Source organism: Pan troglodytes, chromosome 3 (genome assembly GCF_028858775.2).
Source record: "Pan troglodytes isolate AG18354 chromosome 3, NHGRI_mPanTro3-v2.0_pri, whole genome shotgun sequence".
In the NCBI taxonomy this organism is placed as follows: Eukaryota; Metazoa; Chordata; class Mammalia; order Primates; family Hominidae; genus Pan; species Pan troglodytes.
This window is the reverse complement of record NC_072401.2, coordinates 55,093,342-55,119,757: the sequence shown is the minus strand read 5'-3', so window position 1 is coordinate 55,119,757 and position 26,416 is coordinate 55,093,342. Positions and strand designations below refer to the sequence as shown.

General features: G+C 42.1%; 1 protein-coding gene across 2 annotated transcripts in view; it reads left to right on the top strand.

Moving 5' to 3' along the window:
• PARM1 (prostate androgen-regulated mucin-like protein 1) overlaps positions 1-26,416 on the top strand; it is a 116,677-nt gene that overhangs the window by 68,087 nt on the left and 22,174 nt on the right. For both annotated transcript variants that reach the window (XM_016951589.3, XM_001155067.6), the window contains one exon: positions 11,273-11,998. In XM_016951589.3, coding sequence (XP_016807078.2) covers positions 11,273-11,998 — 726 coding nt within the window. The remainder of the gene's footprint in view (positions 1-11,272; positions 11,999-26,416) is intronic.

The following is a 26,416-nucleotide window of genomic DNA, read 5'->3' as shown; positions in this document are numbered from 1 at the left end:
GCCATGAAGCAAGCAGCTTTGTTTGTAATAACCCTGAACCAAAAACAGCCTAAATGCTCATCATTTGTAGAATGGTAAAAAATTGAGATATATTCATACAACCAAGTACAATTTATCAATGATAAATGATGAGTTAGTAATACACATAGCAACAGAGGTGAGTCTCACAGTGAGTGAAAGAATTGAGGCAAAAGAGAATATATTGCATAATTCCATTTATATGAAGTTCAGATACAGAAAAACCTAATCTGTTGTGTAAAGTCATAATGTTCCATCACAATAAGCATTATCTTTGCAGAGTTAAGTGTTGAGAGGACATGAGGGGGTGTTCCGGGGTGCTGAAAAGGTTCTGTATCTTGATCTTGCTGGCGGTAGCACAGGTATACACATGTAAAAATTCATCGTTTTGTACAATTAAGACGTGTGCATTTTACTGCATGCAAGTTGTATTTCATTTTTAATAGTAAATAGAAATAAATAAAAGAAACCATGAAGTATACCCATTCATGCTGACTGGCATCTTCGGTGAAAACCCTTAGAAGAAAATGGTGGCAGAGAGAATAGAAAGAGGCACATCAATATTACAGATTATTTGCCTTCTCAGAAAGCCCCTGGTTTCCTCTCCCCCATCAGAGGAAACACCCTCTAAGTTTGAGCCGTTTTCCCAGTTGTGGAGATGTGTTTGCACTGGAACCATCTCTGTCCCCTTCCCCGTTCCCTGGATGGTCAGCAATGAACTCTGGCAGTGAAGCCAACATGAATACAAAGCCTGGTTGCATTTCATGAACATTATCCTATAATCAGTCAAATTGCCTACTGATTCACCGAAAAGAAGGCCAGGATGCATTAGCCTGGGATGCCACTGAGAACTGTCCTTTCAAAGGCAAAGTGCCATGGAGCTGACCCCTTAAAGGGCTCCAGCTCTCTGGGGAACAAGGAGTCATGGATGGTGCAATTAGCTGAGGTAGAGACATCAGGAAAAGAAGTGGACAAGTGGCTACAAGAGCATTAGGCTACAAGAGCAGCCTCAGTCATTTGGGCAATTCTAAGCCTAGAAAAGATCCTCTGAAGGAAGAGGTTCCAAATCAAAACAAGGTAATATTTGGGCTTTGTAAAATTCTGATTTTTGCCAGGGGCTGCAGGGTTTGAGAAATGACTTGATAGCAGTTTGTGCTTATAGGAGGTGGGTAGAAGGGTATGCCACCCCTCGACTAGGCAACAGATGTCTGAATTTTACAAACACCCAAACTTAAAGACTTTTTATCTTTTTAGTCCCATGAGAATTTTTTTTTTTTTTTTTAATTTCAGTGAATGATTGAGCAAACAGGAGAAGGATACAGGGAGTAAACTGGTCTCCCAGGCCAGTGTGTGTGACCTGCAGGCACAGGAGTGAGGATAGGAAGGAATGAATCACCACCTTGGCTCTACAGAATCAGAGTGTCTGTCTTTGTTTAAAGCTGGTCACTGGCAGAACATTCAAAGTGATGCCTGAGTTCTCTCCCTCCCTTCTGCTTGGAAATGCCTGAAAATTCTGCCAGAAAAGTGAGGCATAGAGAAGGGAGACTGCCACCAAAGCTGCCTGGGAAGCATGTCCAGGTCAGTCTCCATCTTGGCCTCTGGTGGACCCAGCCCCAGCTTTGGCCTACACTGCCCCAGCAGATCCCTTGTCCCATTAGTCTTGGGTCTGCAGAGGGTTACCCTGGGAGTGGGCTGCAGGGCCCAGGATGGAGCGCAGGCTAAGCCATGGGCACATCTTAATTTGTAAGTTACATATTTAGACATGCTTTGTGTGGACCTTTGTGTGTACTCTTGCCCTGGGCCCCACAAATGTTGGGACTGGGTCTGTGAAAGGAAAGAACCAGAGAACCTGATGTTGTCCTTCGGAAAATCTCCTTCCCACTCCCCACCACCCATGCCCATATCCACCTTCAACCACAAAGTGATGGAAGAGAAGCTGCTTGCCCTCCTGCATTGTCTCTCTTTCTCTCCATGGCCCCACCCTGAGAAACCCCAATACAGGGCATTTGGGATTTCAGACATTCGTTGGCGTCCTTGCTCAGCTCGGCTTCCTTCTGGTGTGACCACTATAGTCCCTCCCAACCTAGAAGCAGTAAGTTTAAGGGACTGACAAAGACAGATGTTGCATCTAAGGAAAAAAAAAAAAAAGAAAAATGGCATATTTTTCTCCCAGGAAGTACAGCATTCTTCACAAATGTTATTCTTTCATTAGAATTCACAGCACCGTGGGGAGCCTGCTGATATGATTAGAACTGATTTTATGGATGGAGAAATTGAGTCATTCACCAGGTCTGCAGGTTGTGATTCAGTGGCTAGAAAACAGAAGCTCTTTCCTCTTTTTGGATTGAATTATGTCTCATTTCCATAAGCAAAATACTCAGGAGAATATGGCTTTCCTACTTCAAGCAAGTATCTTCTTAGACACAGTTTGATGGTTTTGGGGCATACACATTCTGTTTTGACATATGATAGCTTTCAAATACCATATGGTTGGACCACACTCTAATTAGGAATGGTTTTGTAGATGTTAGATGAGCCTTCTGGAGCATTGGGTGCCCTCAGCAGAGCCCACCAAAGACAACATGGGAAACTGTGTAGGTGCGAAATTTTTGTAGGTCCCTAACAGTGGCTCAACCTAAAACACACTGAAACCTAGCTTTGAAATGTAAATAAATAATTATCGTTTTAACATTCTCTCTCTCTCTCTCTTAAATACCTGCTGAAATTCAATTCATTCAATGTGAAGATGTTAAAACTAGCCTGTGTTTGCCCCAGCTGATAGGTGGTCACCAAAAGCTGGTGACCTTGGTCTAGATCATGCATAAAGAAAGGAAATCCCTGCAGTCTCCAAAGTAAAAACAAGCAAACAAATATAACAAAAGTCTGTCTGGAGGCCCATCCACAATTTTGTGTTAACAGGTCATTTTCATGGAGCTTGCAGACAAATCACAGGGAGGATACATTTCTGCTATCATGACTCAGCATATAAGCTAGAGAACATTTCTGTTTTCAAAGGGTAGAAAATCCATGTTTCTACTCAATGAATATTTATTGAGCACTTTCTCTGTGCCAGGCACTAAGACACAAAGAACAAGTTTAGTTTTTATTATCAGGGCTCCTAGCCTGAAGGGGTACAAGCCTGGAGAAAGACTATGGCTCAACATGATGTGTGCTGTCATTAGAGTCTGTGTGAAGTGAGGTGGCTGCACACAGGAGGAAGTGTCTATCAAGTTGCAGAATATTTCATAGAGAAGGTAAGGCTCTGTATTTCTCAGAACTGGGATGGCAAGAGGGTAGACATGGAGAGCAGAGTCAGGGTAGAAAGAGCAGCAGTGCAAAGGCAGGGGAGGCAGATGGCCATGGGATACTCCAGGAGCTTACAGGGATTCAGACTGACAAGACCTCACTGCTCATGAGGGGTAAACTGGAGAGACTGTGAAAGGTGGCATGTCTTGTGCCAAGGAGCTCAGGTTTTATCCCAAAGACAGTAGGAATCCTGTGATCAGATTAAAGGGAAGGGGAAGGGTTCATACAGTCTAATAACTTTTAAAAAGTCACTTAGTTGCCCATACTAGGGAATGTACTAGAAAAGATAGAAGCAAACTGGTTACCAACTGCCTCCAAGGAGACATGGAGCCCAAACTTCAAAAACACCTTTGCATTTCCCAATTCAATACTATAGAATCATTAAAAAGCTGGTGGTTAAAAGTTAAACAGTGTTGCATTCAAGCTTCAGCTGTACCGTGTACTAGCAGTGTGACCTTAGGGAAATTACTGAACTTTTCTGAGCTTCTGTCTTATCATCTGTGAAACCGAGATAACAATGGTGCCTACCTCACAGAGGTTATATTTCAATTAAATAAGATGATGTATGTAAAGTGCTAAGTACACTTGTTAATATATGTGTTAAACAGTCCCACTGGCCTTTTCAGCAGTTCACGATGGTGGCCGTAACAGGTGGAGAAGCTGGTAGCAATTACTCAGCACACAGACCTTCAGCAGCTGTGTGGCCTCTGCCAGGCGACCACAGGCAATGCTCCCGGCTGACTTGGCAGCAGCAGGAAAGGGCTTGACTGCATTTTGATCAAGTTTCACCAAGTTTGCCAAAGCTTTGCCACATGTTTTCTCACATGCTTGACAAGCTGAGAGCAGGGAAAGACATGGCCAGGGACAGAAAAAAAGAATAGGTGAGCAACACAGAAAATCAGTCTGTCTGCAACTCTGCCACTGGCCCAGGTTGTTGCTCATGGAATCCAGGAAAAGGTGACAGAGTTCAGGGCACTCACTGCCCATATTCCTGACACCCAGTCATGTCAGGAGGCACAGAAGGCAGACTCTCTACGCTACAATGCCTCTACCTCCTCTCAGCACCATAAGAACTCACCTGCATGTCCCAACAATCAGCCCCCCACATCCCTCCTAGCAGGTCTAGAAACTGAGGACCAAGCCAAACACTAGCTCTTTTAAATATCAAATAGATGTAAACTATAATAGTGGTCTCCCCATAGAGGACAATACACGTGGAAACAAATAGTTTTCTATCCAACCAAGAATCTGGTTTTCTTCAGAGAAACAATCCGTCAGCTATTCTTGCAGCAAAAAAGCTTGAACCTGACCAAACTTCAGGAACCACTGCTATCTGTAAACTTACAAGGAGGAATTCCAGATTGAACTGGTCATCAGGCTTTTAGGCTGCACACGTGGGCTAAGTCTAAGAGATGCCCTTCCCTGAATCTGTCCCTTTCATGTCTGTGGGCCTGTCACTGCCCCAACAGGACACACCATCTCTGACAATGTCACTGTGTTTTGAAACAATGCTCATTCACCTCTAACTGAGAAAGTAATGGGTTCAGTTTCTTCATCATATCTTCTCAAGGAAATACTAATACTAATTCTTTTCTTCAAAGAAAAGTGGCTGTGTTTTGGGTGGGAAGGTGTATGGAGGCATGACTTCTTAATTTTTTTTAATTATACTTTAAGTTCTAGGGTACAGGTGCACAACTTGCAGGTTTGTTACATATGTATACATGTGCCATGTTGGTGTGCTGCACCCATTAACTCGTCATTTACGTTAGGTATATCTCCTAATGCTATCCGTCCCCCCTCCCCCCACCCCACGACAGGCCCCGGTGTGTGATGTTCCCCATCCCGTGTCCAAGTGTTCTCATTGTTCAATTCCCACCTATGAGTGAGAACACGTGGAGTTTGGTTTTCTTTCTTCGTGATAGTTTGCTGAGAATGATGGTTTCCAGCTTCATCCATGTCCCTACAAAGGACATGAACTCATCCTTTTTTATGGCTGCATAGTATTCCATGGTGTATCTGTGCCACATTTTCTTAATCCAGTCTATCATTGATGGACATTTGGGTTGGTTCCAAGTCTTTGCTATTGTGAATAGTGCCGCAATAAATATACGTGTGCATGTGTCTTTATAGCAGCATGATTTATAATCGTTTGGGTACATACCCAGTAATGGGATGGCTGGGTCAAATAATATTTCTAGTTCTAGATCCTTGAGGAATCGCCACACTGTCTTCCACAATGGTTGAACTTAAATGTTAGACCTAAAACCATAAAAACCCTAGAAGAAAACCTAGGCAATACCATTCAGGACATAGGCAGGGGTAAGAACTTCATGACTAAAACACCAAAAGCAATGGCAACGAAAGCCAAAATTGACAAATGGGATATAATTAAGCTAAAGAGCTTCTGCACAACAAAAGAAACTACCATCAGAGTGAACAGGCAACCTACATAATGGGAGAAAATTTTTGCAATCTGCCCATCTGACAAAGGGCTAATATCCAGAATCTACAAAAAACTTAAACAAATTTACAAGAAAAAATCAAGCAACCCCATCAAAAAGTGGGCGAAGGATATTAACAGACACTTCTCAAAAGAAGACATTTATGCAGCCAACAGACACATGAAAAAATGCTCATCATCACTGGCCATCAGAGAAATGCAAATCAAAACCACAATGAGATACCATCTCACACCAGTTAGAATGGTGATCATTAAAAAGTCAGGAAACAACAGGTGCTGGAGAGGATGTGGAGAAATAGGAACACTTTTACACTGTTAGTAGGACTGTAGACATTTTTTTAACTTCTTCAGCTGCCCAGTCTCACATGGGCTCCTCATTGCATTCTCTGTAGTAGTGGTTGCTAAAGTAAGTTCCACCAGCCTTTTTGAGGCTGGGACACAGGGTATCAGTGGGGGTCACAGGGCAGGAGTTCTAGTTCTGACTCTGTTGCTGCACAGTTCTTTCCAGGTAGACACTGTCCAATTCTTCCTCCTAGTGTAAGGTCACTTACACCACTTCCTCTCTCTGTGTCTGCTCCCTCATTTATCAAATTAAGGGTTAAACTCACTCATTAGTTAGGCCCTCCCTAGCTCTAAAATTTCCTTGAAATCCTGAGAAAGGGTACATTCTTACTGGTTTGACTTATGCAGTTTGGTATTCCTGCAGAGACACGAGTTCTACACTGATCCTGAATGTTGAAGCTTTAGCCCCCAGTGTGATGGTATTTGAGGATGGGGCCTCTAGGTGGTAATTAAAGTTAGATGAGATCATGTGGGTGGGGCCCTTATGATGGAATTAGTGCCCTTATAAGAAGGGACATTAAAGAACTTACTCTCTGTCTTCACTCGCATGCCATGTGAGGAAAGGTCACGTGAGGACATAGATAGAAGGCAATCATCTTCAAGCCAGGGGGTGGGCCCTTACCAGAAACTGAATCAGACAGCACTTTGATCTTGAGCTTCCCAGCCTTTACAACTGCGAAAATTAAATTTCTGTTGTTTAAGCCACCCAATCTATGGTATTTAGTTACAGCAGTCCTAGCCGACTAAGACAGCAAGCATTCTCTAGGATCATCATGGTGCCTTAGCCTTGGCTATCTTTGTATTGGAAATAGACCTACCCCAGGAGTCAGTGCATTATGGAATGTACCATCAAATAAGGCAAAGCAGAGGCTTCTAAAGCCTCGTTCAAATGAAGATAACCAACATTGTCATATGATTTCATGCATTGTTAGTTTGATAGGAACAGAAATTGCCTGAACTTGGCTGTAAAGTTCTTTAAATAAGTACTCAGTAGATAGCTATGGGAAATGAATGACCACTTCCAGTCCTCTTTGGAAGCAGGCAGGGTAGGAATTGTAAAAGTGTATTAGTAAGATTAAACAAGAAAATGGATATTTCCAGCAACAAAACCAATTCTCAGAGCTTGTCATTTTCAGCACTGTAATGATTTCTATGGTACAGCTTTTAGCTCCACTGGAAACGACAATGCAAGTGTCATTCTGAACATCAGATATCTTAAGTGGTATCTTGTGCATTCTTATTCTTTCAGGACGAATTCAAATGTCATCTCTTCTGTGACTTTTCTAAATGTCATTCGAAAATGGCATTTGTATATTTTTACATTCCATGGTATCAGTACAGAATTTATTAATCTTTCCTCAGAGTTTCCATTACAACTTGGTTTTACTTTTATATAGCACTTATCATCTCATATTACAGGAAGCTGAGTATGAGCTCTCTGAGGGAAAAGCTCAATAAATTCTTGAATGCATGAATGAATGAATTGGTTCTCCTTTGTAGATGACTGATTTCTCATTTATCTCAGGCTTGACAAGACTCTTTGACTCGACTAACAGACTGAGGCTCTCTCTACCTCCATCTGCCTATCTATTACATGATGCTATGAATGGTAAATGGTGTCATTTTTTTTTTGCCCTTGGAATCTTCAATCAGCCATGACAGCTGCCAGAATGCAAAGCCAGTAAGCTCCAAAGGTCATAGATAGGATCCCATGTTTTAATAATATTTGTCCCAACTATTGTTTTGTCCATATTTCAAAGATTTCTTGATCTGTATTCATCCTAAAACTGTTGACAGTTCACAGCTGCCAAAAGACCACCATAACAGCATGGAATAGCATGTGGCCTAAGTTGGGAGGTCTGTCCTCCTCTTTACCAGGAAATTAACTCTCCTGAAGCTTATGGCCTTGATGAACTCCTTTTAAATAAAATAAAGCCAATTATTTTGATGACAATCCAAATGTTAAATTCAGAATAAACTCTATAGCACAGCCTTCCATCAGCTCCTGAGTCAGCCAAGTGGCAAATGATGATGTAAGCAGATTTTAGCCTAGTACCTGAATATTTCCCTTTTGGTCTTTTCTCCCTTCCTCTGACTGGCATCTAGGCCATGTTCTATTCCTTTTGAATATTGATTATGGTTGGCCTTTACCTATTTGACACCTTCAGGGAAATATCCTCAGGGTACATAGAGTTAAATAGTTGAAGACCTAACTAGACATCAGTCATAGGCATATGTTATGTTGGAATTAAAATGAGTGAAGCTGATCTTTAAGCAAGAATCTTGCCCTCAAATAATACCAGGTAGGCAGCCCTCCCTGAGGAAGCCATGATGGATGTGGCCATAACTAAAGTGACATGTGGAAAAGAGTGGAGAGATGTTGGAGTATTCATGAATAAGGTTCTTGGGTTAATTCATTTTTCTACTCTTTCTTCATTTCTCCCGCAAGTCCTTATTAAGCACTTACCTAATGCTGTCCTAATGCTGTCCTAGGCTCAGGGGAAACAGCAATGAGTAAGACCAGGTCACTGTGCTCTCATTGAGCTTTTATTCCAGTAGAAGAGAGAGACAATAAATAAGTGAATAAATAAATATGTAATTTCAGGAAAACACTTCTCTTATTGTGAAAGATGAAAATGAGCAAAGGGTATGGCATTTCCTCAAAAAATTAAGCAAAAAATTACCATATGATTCATTAATTCCACTTCTGGGAATATGCCCAAAAGAACTGACAGCAAGGACTCAAACAGATATTTGTTCACCCACGTTCATGGCAACAATATTCACAGTAGCCCAAAGATGGAAACAGCCCAAGTATCTATCAGTGTATGAACGGATAAACAAAATGTGATACATACATACAGTGGAATATTATTCAGCCTTAAAAAGGAAGTAAATTCTGCCATATGCTATCACATGGATGAAACTTGAAGTCATTTTGCTAAGTGAAATAAGCTAGTCATAAAAGGACAAATATTGTATGATTCTACTTATGTGAGGTACTTAGAGCAATCCAATTCATAGAGACAGTAGAGTGTAGAATGGTTGGTTGTTTTTATGCCATTCCCATGGGGAAAAGGGAGTTGTTTAATAGGCACAGAGTTTGAGTTTGGGAAAATGAAAAAGTTCTGCAGATGAATAATGATGGTTGCACAGTATGTATATATAGTTACTGCCATTGAACTGTACACTTAAAATTGGTTGTAATAGTAAAGTGTTAGCATACTTTACCACAATAAAAAATTTAAAAAAAATTTTTTAAATAGACAACAGGCTACAGTAGAAAAGAATTAGTTAAGACTTGTCTGGGAAGACTCCTTTGAGGAAGAGGTGACATTTGATTAAAGACCAATCAAAGTGATGACGAGAACATGAGATTACATAGGGAAGCAATTCTGGATTTTGTTCTAAGTACAACAGAACACCTTTGGAGGGTTTTGATCAGTGAAAGGACATGAGCTGATTTACTGCTATAAAAGATCATGCTGGCTGCTAAGTGGAAAGCACATTAAAAAGGAGGAAACCAGGGGGCTAGAAGACTAATTAAGAGACTATTACAGTTGTGTTTGCATTGCTATAAAGGAATACCTGAGGCCGGGTAATTTATAAAGAAAAGAGGTTTGATTGGCTCATGTTCTGCAGGCTGTCAAGCATAGCACCAGCATCTACTCAGCTTCTGGTGATGCCCTCAGGGAGCTTTACTTATGGTGGAAGGGGAAGTGGGAGCAGGCACATCTCACGGTGAGAGTGGGAGCAAGAGAGTGTAGGTGGGAGGTGCCACATGTTTTAAACAGCCAGATCCTGAGAGAACTCACTCACTACCATGAGGACAGCACCAAACCATGAGGGATCAGTCCTTATGACCAAAACACCCCCCACCAGGCCCCACTTCCAACACTGGCATTTACATCTCAACCTGAGATTTGGAGGGCACATCCAAACTAATCAGCAGTCATCTAGGCTAGTGACTATAATGGCTCAGGGGATGTTGAAATAATAGGGGAGATAGTGACAAGTGGTTGAATCAGGATTATATTTGCAAGGTAGACTCATCCTGACTTACTAATGGATTTGATGTGGGATGTGAGGGAAAGAAATACATGAAGGGTGACATCTTGGTTTTTAACTGTGCAACCGGGTGAATGGGGGTCCCATCTGCTGAGATGCAAATGACTGGGGGAAATACTAGTCAGGGAATGACAAGGGGGTATGGGGAGGCAATCAAGACATGTGTTACCTAAAAGTGAAACCATGAACCCCATGTCCAGGAGAGTACTGGCACATAAAAGCCCTTTATTAAATAATCATTGAATGAGTCAATGAATGAAACCAAATGAGTAAGTGCAGGGAAGGAGAAAGGAAGAATGGAAACTAGCTATAAATTTTACAACATATGAAGGAGTGCATTTGGCAAGTGATATGATGGTAAGGACCCCAGGCTGGAATTTCAGACAACAGGGTTCCAGTCTCAGAAAATATTTCCAAACCTCAGATTTCTCTTTCTAGCTTTTATTCTGGGACCTCTCCCTTTTTCTTTCTCTGCAGGAAATGTGTTCACATATTTGTTCATCCTAACCAGCAGGTCCATATCCCTTATATCCCTGTGCATAAGTGCAGAATGGATAGCCCTCAAGACATGGAACGGCCAATCAGTGAGCTCCTCAGCTGTGGGATAGAATGAGACTGAAGCCCCCTCCTGCCAGTGACCACACTCATCACCAACCACTCCTTCCCCACTCCCAATGTCCACACTCCCAGCGTTCCTACAGGAGCTGTGGAGTTGGCTGCTCAGCAGTCCAGACAAGTTCCCATAAATCAATCCCCCAGGGGGTCTTACTCTCTAAGGACATGATTTTAAGCAAGTTGGGGACAAGATTAGTTCATACCATGCATTGGCTAGTCTTGAGTTGACAGTCCTACTAATTGTTCTTACTGAGTTTCGGGCGAGTTCCTACTGAGATTTGTAGAGAAATTGGTGGGAAGAAAATCCATTAAAAGTTGCCTTCACAACTGGGGAGGGCACAATGCAAAATGAGAAATACCTGTGAAAATGCTGTAAAACAGCTGTGAGTAAAAGCCTTGCCTCTATTTCACATATTACCATGTTTTCACATATTAACCACTTTTGTACTGGCTTTTCCACAGGATGGAGGGTACAAAGTCTGCCTACATCAGCTCCTTTGTCTGTTTCTCTTCCGACAAACATTATGCCACCGACCACCATCTGGACTAGCTCTCCACAAAACACTGATGCAGACACTGCCTCCCCATCCAACGGCACTCACAACAACTCGGTGCTCCCAGTTACAGCATCAGCCCCAACATCTCTGCTTCCTAAGAACATTTCCGTAGAGTCCAGAGAAGAGGAGATCACCAGCCCAGGTTCGAATTGGGAAGGCACAAACACAGACCCCTCACCTCCTGGGTTCTCGTCAACAAGCGGTGGAGTCCACTTAACAACCACGTTGGAGGAACACAGCTCGGGCACTCCTGAAGCAGGCGTGGCAGCTACACTGTCACAGTCCACTGCTGAGCCTCCCACACTCATCTCCCCTCAAGCTCCAGCCTCATCACCCTCATCCCTATCAACCTCACCACCTGAGGTCTTTTCTGCCTCCCTTACTACCAACCATAGCTCCACTGTGACCAGCACCCAACCCACTGGAGCTCCAACTGCACCAGAGTCCCCGACAGAGGAGTCCAGCTCTGACCACACACCCACTTCACATGCCACAGCTGAGCCAGTGCCCCAGGAGAAAACACCCCCAACAACTGTGTCAGGCAAAGTGATGTGTGAGCTCATAGACATGGAGACCACCACCACCTTTCCCAGGGTGATCATGCAGGAAGTAGAACATGCATTAAGTTCAGGTGAGTCTCTATCCAGTCCACTAGTTTTCTTTACTACACCCTCACATTAAGAATGCAGTTCAGTGAACCAAACACAATGGAAAATTTGAATTTTGGAGTGTAACACCTAAGTTGAATTATAATTCACAAGAATTTCCACGAGTGCAAACTTTATTTTTAGTCACTTAACAATTTTCATGATTCACTGTGGCCAATTGCACCTTTATGACCTGTTTTCACAAGTCATAATGATGCTACAGGGAATGTAAGCACATGAGACCAGATAGCAAAGGGATTAACAGCATGGCTTTGGCCAAGCTTCCTAGGTTTCAACTCTGGCTCCTGACCTTAGACAAGTTACTTCACCTCTTTGTGCCTGTATTTTTCCACATCTGTAAAATGGGATAAAACAGTTGCTACTGCACACAGTTCTTGTGGAGATTAACTGAAATGACATAAAGCACTTAGAACAGTTCCTGGCAGGGAGTAAATGCTCAGGAAATGTCATTTGTTATTATTATTCTGCTCAGTGTTTTAAAGTAGTGTCTCCCTTTTGGAAACCAGTAAAAGTAGAGTAGGAGTGGAGAAAACTTACTTATTCTTTATAGTCACTGATATATTTCAAGGGAAAGACAATAAATTTTACAAGATGTCACATCTGTTTTTATTTTCCCAATAATTATATGAAGTTAGTATTATTTTTATCTTTGTTTTGTAATCTTGGAAATTATGGTGGAGAGAATTCAAGGGCCTTTTCTGAGGTCACCTGCATCTGACATTGATGTGAAGACTGTACAATTTAGGGTACTGGGCAGGAAGAGGCTTTCATGGGAGCATTTCGCCACTTAGCTGAGAAAGAGTGAGATGAGCTCATTTTAGATAAGCCAGAAGTTAGAGGGGGAAATGAGCTGCAGCCCCTCCCCTGGGTGGTCCTGTGAGAGGTGAAGACTGAGAAGGTCATTTCCAGACAGAACCCTGCAATGGGGTCAAAGGAATGGCCATCACTGAGGAGAGAATCACAACTTTTAACAAACAATTGATATACATCCATCATGAATGGAAACTGCTTGACAGTGGAGGTAGGAAGAGATAGAACTAAGATTAATGAAGACGTGATTCCTCATGGAAGAGCTCACAATTTAGTAAGGGAAGAAGTCCCAGAGAATTGCACATTTTTATTTCAAAGGCCCAGTATATCATTGAGGATATCAACAAGAAAAAGATAGACACTGAGACTGGGATAAAGGAACTAATGACAAAGGTCTGGCTGGGGAATGGGAGAACCACAGGGGGTCACAATAACAGGGCTGTTACAGGCCAGACCTAGGAGGAAAGGTGGGAGTAGTAACCAGAACCCAGAAGGAGAGGCCCAATACAGTTGACCATGCCATCAGGAGCAGTGACTCTTGGCTGAGGGACACAACGATCTCAAGGTTAACCTCCCTGGAGTGAAGGGAATGACTACTCTGCCCTCCCTCTCCCTGCTCCTCTGATATGCAGCCAGAAGCCAAGAACAAGGGGACCCACTGGTGTGGTCCATGCAGGTTGGCCTTCTAGAGGGCTGGTCAGAGAACCACACAGAGAAGGGTGGAAAGTGGATCTGCAGAGGTGAAGGGAGGAAATCTATTGACTCCTCTGTGCAGCCCATCACCCCATTAGCACCTTTTTTTATACCTCCAGGCCAGCACTTAAAACATTGAGCTTGAATGTGTATCTTCAGTCTGTCTCTATCCAAACCCCTGCACCCCGGGTTCCCAGCATGAAGGTAACATCTCTGACATTGGTTCCTGGAGCAGAGTTGGTGTTGACTTTGATGCGATATCTTAAGAACCATCTTAAACAAAGGGATCATCAAAATACGGTGACCACATCTTTTTTCTTTCCTATTTCAGGCCCTCACCACCACTTGTCTGTACAACTTTTTCAGTTTTTAACCAGCCACTCTCTCTTCACTTTCTGTCCCCTTCAGGATATTTTAGACCTAGCAGATTGATATTCCTGACCACAAAATCTAAGCTTAGCATACATGAATCTCTAAACTGACACATCTACTCCTTCCTACAAGTACCTTAGTTTTACGGGCTGGGTTATTCAAGACAGTTCTGTTCTAATATCTTGGCTTGATTTTAGGCTCTATGTCTTGATTTCCTCAACTCTAGGCCAGCAGGGTCAAGAGGCCCCAGATTGGTGGCAGTTGGCTCATAAACCTTGAAGTTCATGGGAATATTGCATACAGCAGAAACTCAGAATAAATGACAGAATGCTTAAATGACTGGGGAAGAGAGGTGTGGCCGGTTAGAGGGACATCACTGACCAGTACACATGTCACAGACCAAAGAGTATGTATCCTTATGACCTACTAAATCAAAAAATATTTAGATTGCATCTACCAAGACCCTCTTCTTCATGAAAACAAGTATGAGACCTATCCTTTGAGATTTTATAGTTTAAGTAGAGAGAAAGGACACAGGACAAGTAACTCTTAGTATCAGTACTTAGTTTCTAATATGAGAATGAACCTGATAGGCAGAAGGATATTTGGGATGATGTGATAGAACCTGCTCACTTCAAAGGTGAAGAAACTATGTCCCAGAAGTTTGAAGTGCCTCACCCAAGATCACATGGCCCAGTGACAGCATTGGGCCCTGCGCCCAGGGCCCAGAGCTCTAAGCCAAGTCAAATCCTCTCTCACCACTCTGAATTGCTGCACTGCTCCTTTATTAGCTAGCAGACCAAGCAACACTCTGTGGGTTTGCGCTTCAGGTTACTATTCTGGGATGCTCTTATTTAGAGATTCTTTATGCTGCCTTTAGAGTAGTGGCAGTAATAACACCACATTTTGCATAGCATTTTGTCTTCTTCTGTATGGGTTCACGTAGTATGTTTCTATTAATCCAAGGATTCCCTCACTCAACAAATATCTAAACACAGTCACCAATGAATAATTCTGAAACAAGGTGAATATTATGGGAGTTAAATTTGACTATAGACGTTAAGAAAGGGCTCCATGATGGAGACAGCAGGGAGCTGAGTTGCAGGAAATAAAGGAAATTTGAGCCTAAAGAGAGATGAAGGGGATTTGGGCAAAGGGAGTTTCAGGTGCTCATTTACAAAGGCAAGGAACCAAGAGCACGATCATTAAGGGTGGACACACTTGCATTCAGAATCCACACAGAAGTTGTAAGCACTTAAACTGCTCTTGTTGAATAATCCAGTGCCCTCCACATTGCCAGATCTAAGGGTAAATTCTTAGACCTTTTTTTTGTTTGTTTATCATTTCAACTTTTATTTTAGATCAGTGGGCACATGCACAGGTTTGTTACGTGGGTATATTGCATGATGCTGAGGTTTGGGGTACAATTGATCCCATCACCCACGTAGTGATCACAGTACCCAATAGGTAGTTTTTCAGCCCTTCCCCCATTCTGCCTCCCTGCTCTTGTATTCTCTGGTGCTTAGACCTGGTTTGACCTGACCTGCCAGCAGCGTCTGACTCAGATGATCACTGCCCTCATCGTTAAAGCACTGGCTCTGCTCGACGTTCAGAGTGTGCATTTTCACTACCTTCTGTCTCTGCTGTCTCACTTCACTTCCTCATTTTCCTTCATTATCCAGGTCGAGCACCTCAGGCCTCCTTTCTCCCTGATCTCTCCACTGTCACTCCTGCGTGGATAACTCTTGACTTTCAGTGTCATCCGTGTGCTGATAACACTGAGATGTAAAATTCTCCCCATTTTGCTTCACTGAACTATAGACATGTATAGCCAGCTGTCAGCCAATTCATCGTCTCCACTGGGTGGCTCATAGGCATCTCACACTTAATATGTCTAAGGCAAATTATTGATTTCCTCAACTCTCAGCCTGTGCCCCTTGATCATTTCCTGTCTTCTTTCAATTCTTCAGGCCAAAACCCTCAAAGTAATCCTAGTCTCCTTTCTTTCTCACATACTGTATATCCTGTCCATGAGATCTGGGCTGATTGCCTCCCGTCCCTCTGTCATCTTTCAAACGTGTCACTTTAATATTCCTGCAACTGATCTCACTATTCACTGCACCCTTGTCGGGCAGATCTTTTCAAAACTCAGAACAGACTCCACTATCCGTCTGCTCTCACATTTCAATCACTCCCCGCTCTGAATCAGAGAAAAAGCCAAAGTCTCTACCATGCCTACAAAGCTCAGCAGGTCATAGGACCTCTACCCTCACCTCACCCACTCTCACCCTCAGACACACTGGCAGTCTTACTGCTTCTTGAACACACCGGAGATACTCCTGTCTCAGGGATTTTGCACTTACCATCCCCCCTATCTAGAACATCCTCCCTCCAGATCTTCAATGGCTCCCTCCTTTTCCTCAGTCAGGATTCTGTTTACCTCTCACCTCCTCAGCAAGCCTTTACTCACTCCCCCATCTGAAATAGTAACCCCCATCACTACTGATCCCTTTCCCTACTTAATTTTTCTTTTTATCGCTTAACCATTTTCTGACATCATCTGATTTATTTGATAAGTTAGTGTCTGTTTTCTGCCACTAGACAGAGTCAGTGTCTGTTTTCATGCCACCATGAAAGCAAGGACCTTGTTTGCAAATAGGAAGATATGGGCTACACCCCAAACCCCTAGAACAGAGCCCAACACATGGTAGACCTTCAATAACATTTGTTGAATACATGAATAAAAGAGCCAGTCAACCAATATTAGGGAAGTTATTAGATCTCCCTGAGCCTTGATCCTATCATCAGTAAAATAGGATAGGGATAGTATTCACATAATGCGGTTATTAGAAGGTTCAGATAAGATAATAAATTTATAGCATATGGCTATTGAGCAATAGCTCAATCAATGGCTATGGTTGCTACTTTACTATTGTTTACTGTTATTACTATTCTGCTGGTGTGATTATCATTGTTATTATTTTATTTATCATATTGAAGAATGCCCACCATCTTCAACAAATATTTATTGAGCTTCTACTATGAGCCAGGCATCTGGTTAAATACTAGGGTTATAGCCATGAGTAATACAGTCACTTCACTCATGGACATTACAATGTAGTGTGCACATGGCATATGGCATAGTGAGTAACCTAGTTTGGGTCCCAAGCTACATGGAGGAAGACACTGTAGATGTAGGAAGGACGACTTCAGGGCAAGCATTAGAGAACCCTAGGGAGCAGCCTAAGACAATTGGTTTACTTTCTAGGCCATTTATAGTCACCAAAGTCTTTTGATCAGGGGAAGAACATATTGAGAATCATATTTTAAAAGTATTCAACTGGTGGGAATATGTATGTCAAGTTGCAGGGAGTTCAGATTTGGAACCATGTATGCCAGTTTATAACTGTTTTCTGGTTTGTCATTGTCATGCACTGATAGTAGGCACGTCACTTAGCTACTCTAACTTAAAAGGCTCTTGGTTGTAAACTGAATACAAGAGAAGCAGTCTCTCAGGTCCTTTTGGCTTTTCATACTATGGTAATTATTTATTACAATTATCCTTTACAGAAGACATGAGGTTCATGGTCGTATGAGGCATACTGAGAATATGTATGTTCCAAGAATTGGGCTAGTGACTGACACAGGTAGCCCTCATCTGATCCTCAGAACATTCCAGTGGCGTGAGCTCAGCAGTATCTGTTTTACAGGTGACAAAACAAGTCCAGAGAGACTAAGTGACTGACTCAAATTCTCACTTGAGTGACCAGACCAGGATTGAAATCCAGTTCCCCTGACAGACCCAAAGCCAAGTGTTCCTTTCACAATGCCCATCCTACCTGAATTAGTAGAAACACAGAGTTGGGGAAGAACTGATGGGCTTCAGCATTACTGTAGAAATGAGCTAGATGGGCTAGTTGCCAGATGTTGCCAGCTGGGTCCCAGGGGTAGAGCTGCCCAGTGGGAGGGGAAGCAGATGGTGGTAGCAGCCATGCAAAACTGGCTGTGCAGAAGAAGAGTTTTGATTGATTTTCATTTTTTAGCTTTTGTTTGGCTCTTAAAGGAAGAGAGAAAGACGTGATCTGTTAAATTTGGGTCATTTTGTTTTATTAAATCAGATCTCTTCAAGGATGAAAACTATGACTACAGTGTGTGTTTGACTCCCTGAACAACATTGAATGGTGCTATGAACAATTTGGTGCTCAGTACATGCCTGAGGGATTAACTGACATTGCAAAACAAGTAATATTCAAAACATCATCAGTTCTTGCATATGCAAACTTTAAAATTATAGTTACTGTGCTTGTTGCAAAGTAGATACTCTCTTTTGTCTGTAAAATCCACATGTCCACTGGTCTTTCACTATCCTATTATTTTCACTATAAAGAGAAGCACACACAACCGTGAAAATTGGTGAAGACCATTGAACATTAAATTGCTGATCTGAACCCTAGTATTTATCCAGTATGAGCGATGCCAATAAATACATTTAAATAAAGGGCACTAAGTAGGCACAGACATCTAGACATCTCTATGTCCATACCTGCAAGGGACTTTCAGCTCTAAAAGACACCCATAAACCTTAGATTTGAAAAAAGAATCAACTTGTAGAAAAGATGAAACAATAATTTTAAAAGTATACCTAGAAAATTTCAGAAGCGAAAAATGTATATTGTAGTAAGTTAATGACCATCATGTTTAACTGACATATTAAAAATAGGTGAAAGGGGAAAACAATTATTTAATTTAAAAAAAACATAGGTGTGAGAAGACCATGTTAAAGAATGGCAAACATTTACTGGTCAGATTCTTTTAAAATGGCCAGAATGTATCAGAAAGCAATAATCCTAACAAGTATGGTATCTTACGCTCAGCTTTACAAATATTAGATCATTGTATATGCCCAGGCCTGGTCATCTTACGGTGAGTGTCACCACCATCTTTTCAGTTCTCTCTCTCCCACTCCCTAACTCCCCTCTGTCACTGAGTACTGTTGATTTTGAACTCTTGATAGCTCTCAAATTCATGTACTTCTCTTCATTTTTATCTCAGAGCTCCCATAATCCCACCGCAATAGCCTCCCAACTGCCCCTCATTTCCCCCCCTGCACCCATCTCCCTACTCCCTGTTGTCCACACAGCAGCCAGAGTGACAGTTAAACACAAACCTGATCAAGGCTCACATAACCTTACTACCACCACCATCTCAGCCCCTGGGGGCACTCCGCTGCTTTTAAGGTGAAGTCCACACACCTTCACTTTATGTGGGCTCCACTTGTCACCCCAGTGTCATCCCACAACCCTCCCCTCGCTCTCTGCACCACCCACACTGGCTGTCTCTCAGTTCCATGAGCGCCTGTGTCTCCCTCTTGACTTAGGGCCTTGACTCACTTAGACGCTACCTGGGACTTTCTCACAACCCATCACTTCACCTGGTTAATTCCAGCTCATTCCTCAGGTCTCAGATCAAATAGCACCTGGTCAGAAGGTCTCTTATGGAGCCCCCTGTCCGGTGTTGGCCTCCCAGTTACAAATTGTCACAAGTCAATCGCATCTCTTCTTCACAGAATGTGATTATACATTTTTCTTGTGTTTATTTGTTCATTGTCTTCACTGCTTTTAAAGTACCTGAGGGTGGGTCCTTGTCTATTTTGGCTCACAAATATATTCCCAGCACCTAACAGTGTCTGGCTCAGTGTAGGTTTTCAATAAATGTCCAATGAATCAATCAATCAATCAATGATTTTTGGTGACAATATCAATCTTTAGACAATAAATTCACGTATTGTGTTAGCCTCATTAATCCTGAGCTTTGAAATGAAAATGAAGAAAAATTGAACATCCTCACTGTGTCTGCAAAGACATCCCCTCGGATGCCTTTAAGCAGTGTAGCTGTCTAAAGGACTTTCTGCTGCCCACACCAAGCCCACCCCACCTCTCTTCTCACCATTCTGACTCCCTTCTTTGGTTTTCCCATAGACTCCAAGGCTGCCAACGCTATGGGTTGTTATAAACTCTCACTCATATTTTTTTCTTTTGTGCCCAGTTCTTTTTTTTTTTTTCTTTCCAACTTTTATTTCAGTTTTGGAGGGTACATGTGCGGGTCTGTTACATGGGTAAATTGTGTGTCATGCGGGTTTGTTGTACAGATTATTTTGTTACTGAGGTGATAAACATAGTGCCCTATAGTTAGTTTTTTTTTTTATCCTCACCCTCCTCCCACCCTCCACCCTCAACTAGGTCCCTATGTCTGTTGTTCCCTTCTTTGTGTCTACGTATACTCGAGGTTTACCTTCCTCCTAAGTCAGAACATGCAGTGTTTGGTTTTCTGTTCCTGCATTAATTTGCTTAGGCTAATGGCCTCCAGCTCCATCCATGTTGCCGCAAAGGGCAGGATTTCATTCCTTTTATGGCTGAATAGTATTCCGTAGTGTATATATACCACATTTTCTTTATCTAATCCACCACTGGTGGGAATTTAGGTAGATTCCATGTCTTTGCTATTGTGAATAGTGCTGTGATGAACATACATGTGCAAGTGTCTTCATGGTGGAACTATTTATTTTCCTTTGGGTATATATTCAATAATGAGATTACTGGGTCAAATGGTAATTCTGTTTCAAGCTCTTTGAGAAATCTCCAAACTGCTTTCCACAGTGGCTGAACTCATTTGAATTTCCACCAGCAGTGTATAAGCATTCCCTTTTCTCTGCAACCTCACCAGTGTCTATCTTCAACTTTTTAATAATAGCCATTCTGACTGGTGTGAGATGGTATCTCATCGTGGTTTTGATTTGCATTTCTCTAATGATTAGTGGTGTTGAGCACTTTTTCATATACTTGTTGTTTGCCTATTCTTTAAACTTAGTTTAAACCTCAAAGTTTCCTAAAACAAGATAAACTCCCATAAGAGGCTCCAACTGTCAGATTTTATTTTAAGCAAAAATTATTCCGAATTATTGTCTCTTCTTCTTATATTTCTCCTTTGGCTCAATTTTACTACCTAAATCTTAATCTGGTTTTGAAATATTTCCAAAATATCTTTTGAGATATACATGTCAAGGTAATAAAATCAGCTATTTACTATCTATTTTGTTTGTCATGTAGTAGCAATATAACTCTATCACGTTTTAATTGTCCCAATGTCACCTTTTATTACATTTGGAAAGTTTTTGTCTTTATGGAGCAATTTTCTTTTTCTGTTTCAAATGCTTTCACCAGTTGCATACGATGAAAGTGGCTGTGGAAATGCTTCACTGAGAAAGTGGGATTTAACTTATAAACACAGCTGATACCATTAATATGCCAGGATATGGATATGCTTGATTCCATACCCTGACTGAACCCGTACTCTAATCTTCCAACTCAAAAAAGCATGCCTTTTTAGTTACAAAATAATTTGGCAGGGAAATGAGAATGGATCAACACCCTCCCATCATCTTTACCAGAAAGGTTCTAAAAAACTCATTTCAGAGAGTCAAGTCAGGAATATTGCATTAGGAGTGCATATAATAGATGCTAACTTAATATTGTCCTCAGCATGCTTTGTTCCCCCTCAGGTCCTAGGAGAGAAAAATATTGGCCAAAAGAGATGATATTTTATTTAACAGTGTAATGCTTTTATTGTCAGACTCATGGCCTTCAAGGGGTAGACCAGAGGCTCAAAGATGAAGGCAAATTTATGTTAAAATTATAAAATCTCAGTAGGTCCATGGATGTGGGCCATCAAAAACACTTTGCCATATTTCCATGTGGAGAAATCATGGAGTCATTTCAAAGACAGGCTGTAGGAAGGCAAGAATGTTAGTAACAGCACAAGCTTTGGCATCAGACTGCCTGGTTCAAATCTCATCAGTGCTATTTGCTAAATGGGAGAATTGAGCAAGTTTGTTTATCACAGGTGTTCCATTTTCCTCATCTATATGGTGAGGGTAATTATAGTACTGTACCTGTTTTACAGGATTCTTATTAGGGTTAAATGAGACAAGTATATAAAGTGCCTCTTACATAGTAAGCACTACATAAACGTTAGCTATTATTATTACAGTTGGGTCCTTAATTCTCAATGTGGATACCAACCAGCAAGAGTTTTGACTCTTCTAGACTCTGATTTTCTTAACTTGAAGAATTAGAATGTTTGTAAACACACTTTAAGATTCCCAAAGTGATTATTACTGTGAATATTAGGTAATAAAAGTTCACTTAAGTACCTGCCTACAGCATAATACAGAAAAGCATAGTCCAAAAAGTATAAAGGAGAAAAATAGCTATGTTCACATCTAAAATAATAACAGTTTCAGAAAACTTGGAAAATCCAAAGAAAAGTGTTAAAGAGTCCAAACAACTGAAGATTTCTAGCTAAGAGAAAGGCAATCTTGGGGCGTTGGGGGAAAAAAGGCTGAGCTGCAGGATTTAGCCTGGGTCCCATCTGCCCCCGAGGTTGGACAGTTGAGACCTAGAAGTTGTACTCTTCCCTTAACTGGCATCAAAGTTGGAAATTATTTTTCTTTCCCACGTTTTTAACTCCAAAACTTTGAATTCCTGAGTCTGGGGGAAATTAACACTTGGTAAATACAGTATTCAAAAGCAAGTTCCTGGCCAGGTGCGGTGGCTCACGCCTGTAATCCCAGCACTTTGGGAGGCCGAGACAGGCAGATCACGAGGTCAGGAGATCAAGACCATCCTGGCTAACACGGTGAAACCCCATCTCTACTAAAAAATACCAAAAATTAGCCTGGCGTGGTAGCAGGCACCTGTAGTCCCAGCTACTCCGGAGGCTGAGGCAGGAGAATGGTGTGAACCCGGGAGGCGGAGCTTGTGCCACTGCACACTCCAGCCTGGGCGGCAGAGCGAGACTCTGTCAAAAAAAAAAAAAAAAAATAGCAAGTTCCTGCATGGCCTTGCTGATTAATGACATGGAGTAAGGCTAAATTTAGCTAGTGGTTCCTAGGAGGTCCCTGAGTCCTTGGGACTCTAGTACTTATATTGATGTCACTGCCCTTGGTCAAGGTGTCAGGATAGGTAACCTGAAACTATGACTCTCTGTTCCCTGCCCATATTCTGTGATTAAAAAAGATAAACTTGCACACTGCTTGGCAACCAGAGTTAGGACTTTGTCCTGGGCTTTTAGAAGTTCTTCCTTCTTGCTTATGTCCTCTGAACCAAGAAAATACCAGTGTGGAAGCTCTCACTTGCCAAGGTTGGTGAACCCCACAAGGATCTGAGCCTTCACCTTAGCAGACTGGATGATTTTTCCAAAGGACATATGCAAACTTTTCTCGTTTATTTTTCCCTTTAGTTTTTTGTTTGTTTGTTTTCTTTGAGACTGAATTTCGCTCACTCTCGTCGCCCAGGCTGGACTGTGATGGCTTGATTTCGGCTCACTGCAAACTCCACCTCCTGGGTTCAAGCGATTCTCCTGCCTCAGCCTCCTGAATAGGTGGAATTACAGGTGTCCACCACCACGCCCCGCTAATTATTGTATTTTTAGTACAAAGTTTCACCATGTTGGCCAGGTTGGTCTCAAACTCCTGACCTCAGGTGATCCACCCGCCTTGGCCTCCCAAAGTGCCGGGATTACAGGCGTAAGCCACTGTTCCCAGCCCCTTTAGTAGTATTTTATCCATGGTCATGCCTTGTTTTCATCATTGAAATACTAAAGAGATAGAGGAGAGGGTAACAACAACAGCAACAACAAAAAGCTCTTCTCTCTCATTGTTCATGGAGATGCTGGCACCTACTGAGCAAGACGGTGGCATGCTAACTGCAGACCATATTCACCCCTCTAAGCTTCATTCACAGAGATGACCTAGGAGTTGAGATTCCCCAGCCTGGCCTCTGGTGTTCCTCATTTCTGGCACACTCCTTTTGATCTGGGGAGCACCATTAGCACAACTGAATGAGAGGATTGATCCCAGACACTTAGCTGGAGTTGCTATGTGTTAATCGGTTGTTCTAAGGTAGAAGACAGCTGCTTTGCCTTGAGAAAAGGCAATGAAGAATATCTCTCATTATTCTTAGAAAACCAGTATAGTTCACATTACAGGTGTCAAAAGACAGCTGAGATTGAACAATCTGAACACACAGTTAAAATAAATTCCAAGTGGAAAAGAGGCTTCATTCGTGTGGGAAAAGATTGTAATTCTAAGTGAAGTGAAGAAACTTTAAAACCATGGTAACCAAGAACTGTGCCGTCATGTGTGCCTGGTTTGCATTAATTGCAAACGTGCACTCCCCAGGTCTTTAAAATACAGCTGACGTGCCCCCATGAGAGAGAAATGAAGGAAGAGGAAACAAGCACTGGGCTTGCGCAAGTGCAAGTATTTTATTATCTCAACCAAGATTAATATTTCTAGTATACATTTTTAACTACAAGCTTTAGGTAGGTAACATCCTTTTAGATAAAAGTGAAGCCAGTCTCTAAACCAGGTCTTCTGATGACATGAAGTGGAAACATATAGATGTTGGGATCCTACCCCACAGTTTGAATCCCAATTCTGCCCACTAACTAGCATGTAGATAAGAGTATAAACATGAGGTAAAACATTCCAGCCGTGATAATACTTGGCTAATTTTTATAAAGTTTACCTCTGCCACTCTGTGTAAACAAATGACTGGTAACTTAATGATGTAAAGATTTTGAGAGAGGAGTAATGGGGAAAAGGACTAATTTACTAATTTACAGAGACAAGCTTAGGTTGTGTTAATTAAAAATACTTCTGTAGCATACTTTTATGCAAGCTGTTTTCCTTAGAAAGATGCTTTCTTTTTGCAACATAACTACTAATAAAGTTCAGGTTTTTAAAAAATAGCTGTGCTTCAGAAGAAATCAGAGTTATTTTGTGAATCACTTACTTTGGGCCTAGACAAATAATAAAGTATAATGTGGTATACCTGGCTTTAAGAGACTTTCAGTCTAGAGAGTAGGCAGAACGTATTCTCATAAAGCCACTAGTATTACAGTGTATTTCATACATCTATGTCTTATATGTATAATATGCATAACCACCCACAGCTACATATGGCAATATCAGTTACCTACTAAAACAAATTTACTAAATTGTCCCATACAAAATAAAACAGCAAATGTCTAGAAAAAGAGGACTCAGGATAGTGACTGTCATCGGGAATGAGTTCCAAGAGAAGGTTGGACTTGAGAAGGATTTTGCATAAAAGGTGCATCCTTATTCCCAAAGCACTTCCATGGTCCCTGCTCCCCAAACTATCAGGCCCAAACACCATGATCCCTGGCTTTCAGAGTTTTTTTGATTTGGTCCTGAGTACTCAACCATTTACATGATCTCCTTAATTTCCATTACGCCTTCTTATATAGCCTGTGGTCCTCATTTTGTCACTTAGTCAGTCCTGCAGCATTTCAGTCTCCTAATCCATAAAATGAAGACACTGGCCTCTACAAAGATCTCAACAGCCCCCTTTGTTCATGCTAATTTACAAAGCATTTGATCTTCCCAGTAGCTCTATGAGGTGGAGAGGACAGGGATTAGCCCATTTTTTAGTTAAGAACACCAGTCAAGGTGCTCTGTCTTCAAGCCCAGTGCAAACCCTTCAAGCCCATAAATATTGGGTGTCTGCCCTCCTCCGAGGTGGTTCCTGCCTCGATCCTCCATTGCTGTCTGTCCAACTCCTTCCCCATCCATCAGAGAACAGCTTCATTCCCAACTCTTTCCAAGACTGCTCCAGACTTTACAGGCCCACCCACCTTAGGCACCATTCCACCCACAGGCAGAAATACAGAGGCTGGCACTACTCACCTCTGTTACCTCCCTGCCTGCCTATCCCATCCAATCCTGCACACCCCAGAATGGTTCCCGGGGCCTGACACTTGTCTCCGCCATGGAGTGGTGAGACCTCAGGGCCCCTGCCTATTGGGTCTCTACACCCCACACTGTCCTGGCTTAAGGTGAGCCCATGGAGCTCATTCAGGAGAGGCTTGTAGGGTGGATTTGGGGTAAGAGGGAGGAGACAAGATGTGCTTCCCCTGGCATGGGGTGGAATGGAAAGAAGAATGGGCATGAAATCCAAGCAGACAAGGCCAGAAGACAAAGAGACTTCCAATAATGGTAAAATTAAGATCTACCTAGGTTGCAGTGTCTAAGAACTAAGGTTTTCTTTTCTCACTTTCTCTCCATCTCACAAACTACACACCACTCCCACTACCACCCCACTAGAAGCAAATTGCAGTTACCATGTACCCTGGGTTATTTAACACACTGAAATGAACAGCATTTGGCAGGATTCTGAGCAGTTATTTTGCACCACAGCACACACTAGAAACCAATGACCTGAACGATCTAAAGTTGCTGTTCTAGAACTGTTGTCTGCTTCTAACTAGCCCTCTTCCCAATTAACTTGAATTATTGAGCTTCATTCTTCCTTCACCAGTATGTGCAAGAGGACCCAAGCCATCACACAGCCTAAGGCAGGCCCTGATTCCTGGCCAGCTAACAGAAAGCAGACAGAGGATGTACCAGAGCTGTAGGTTTTATT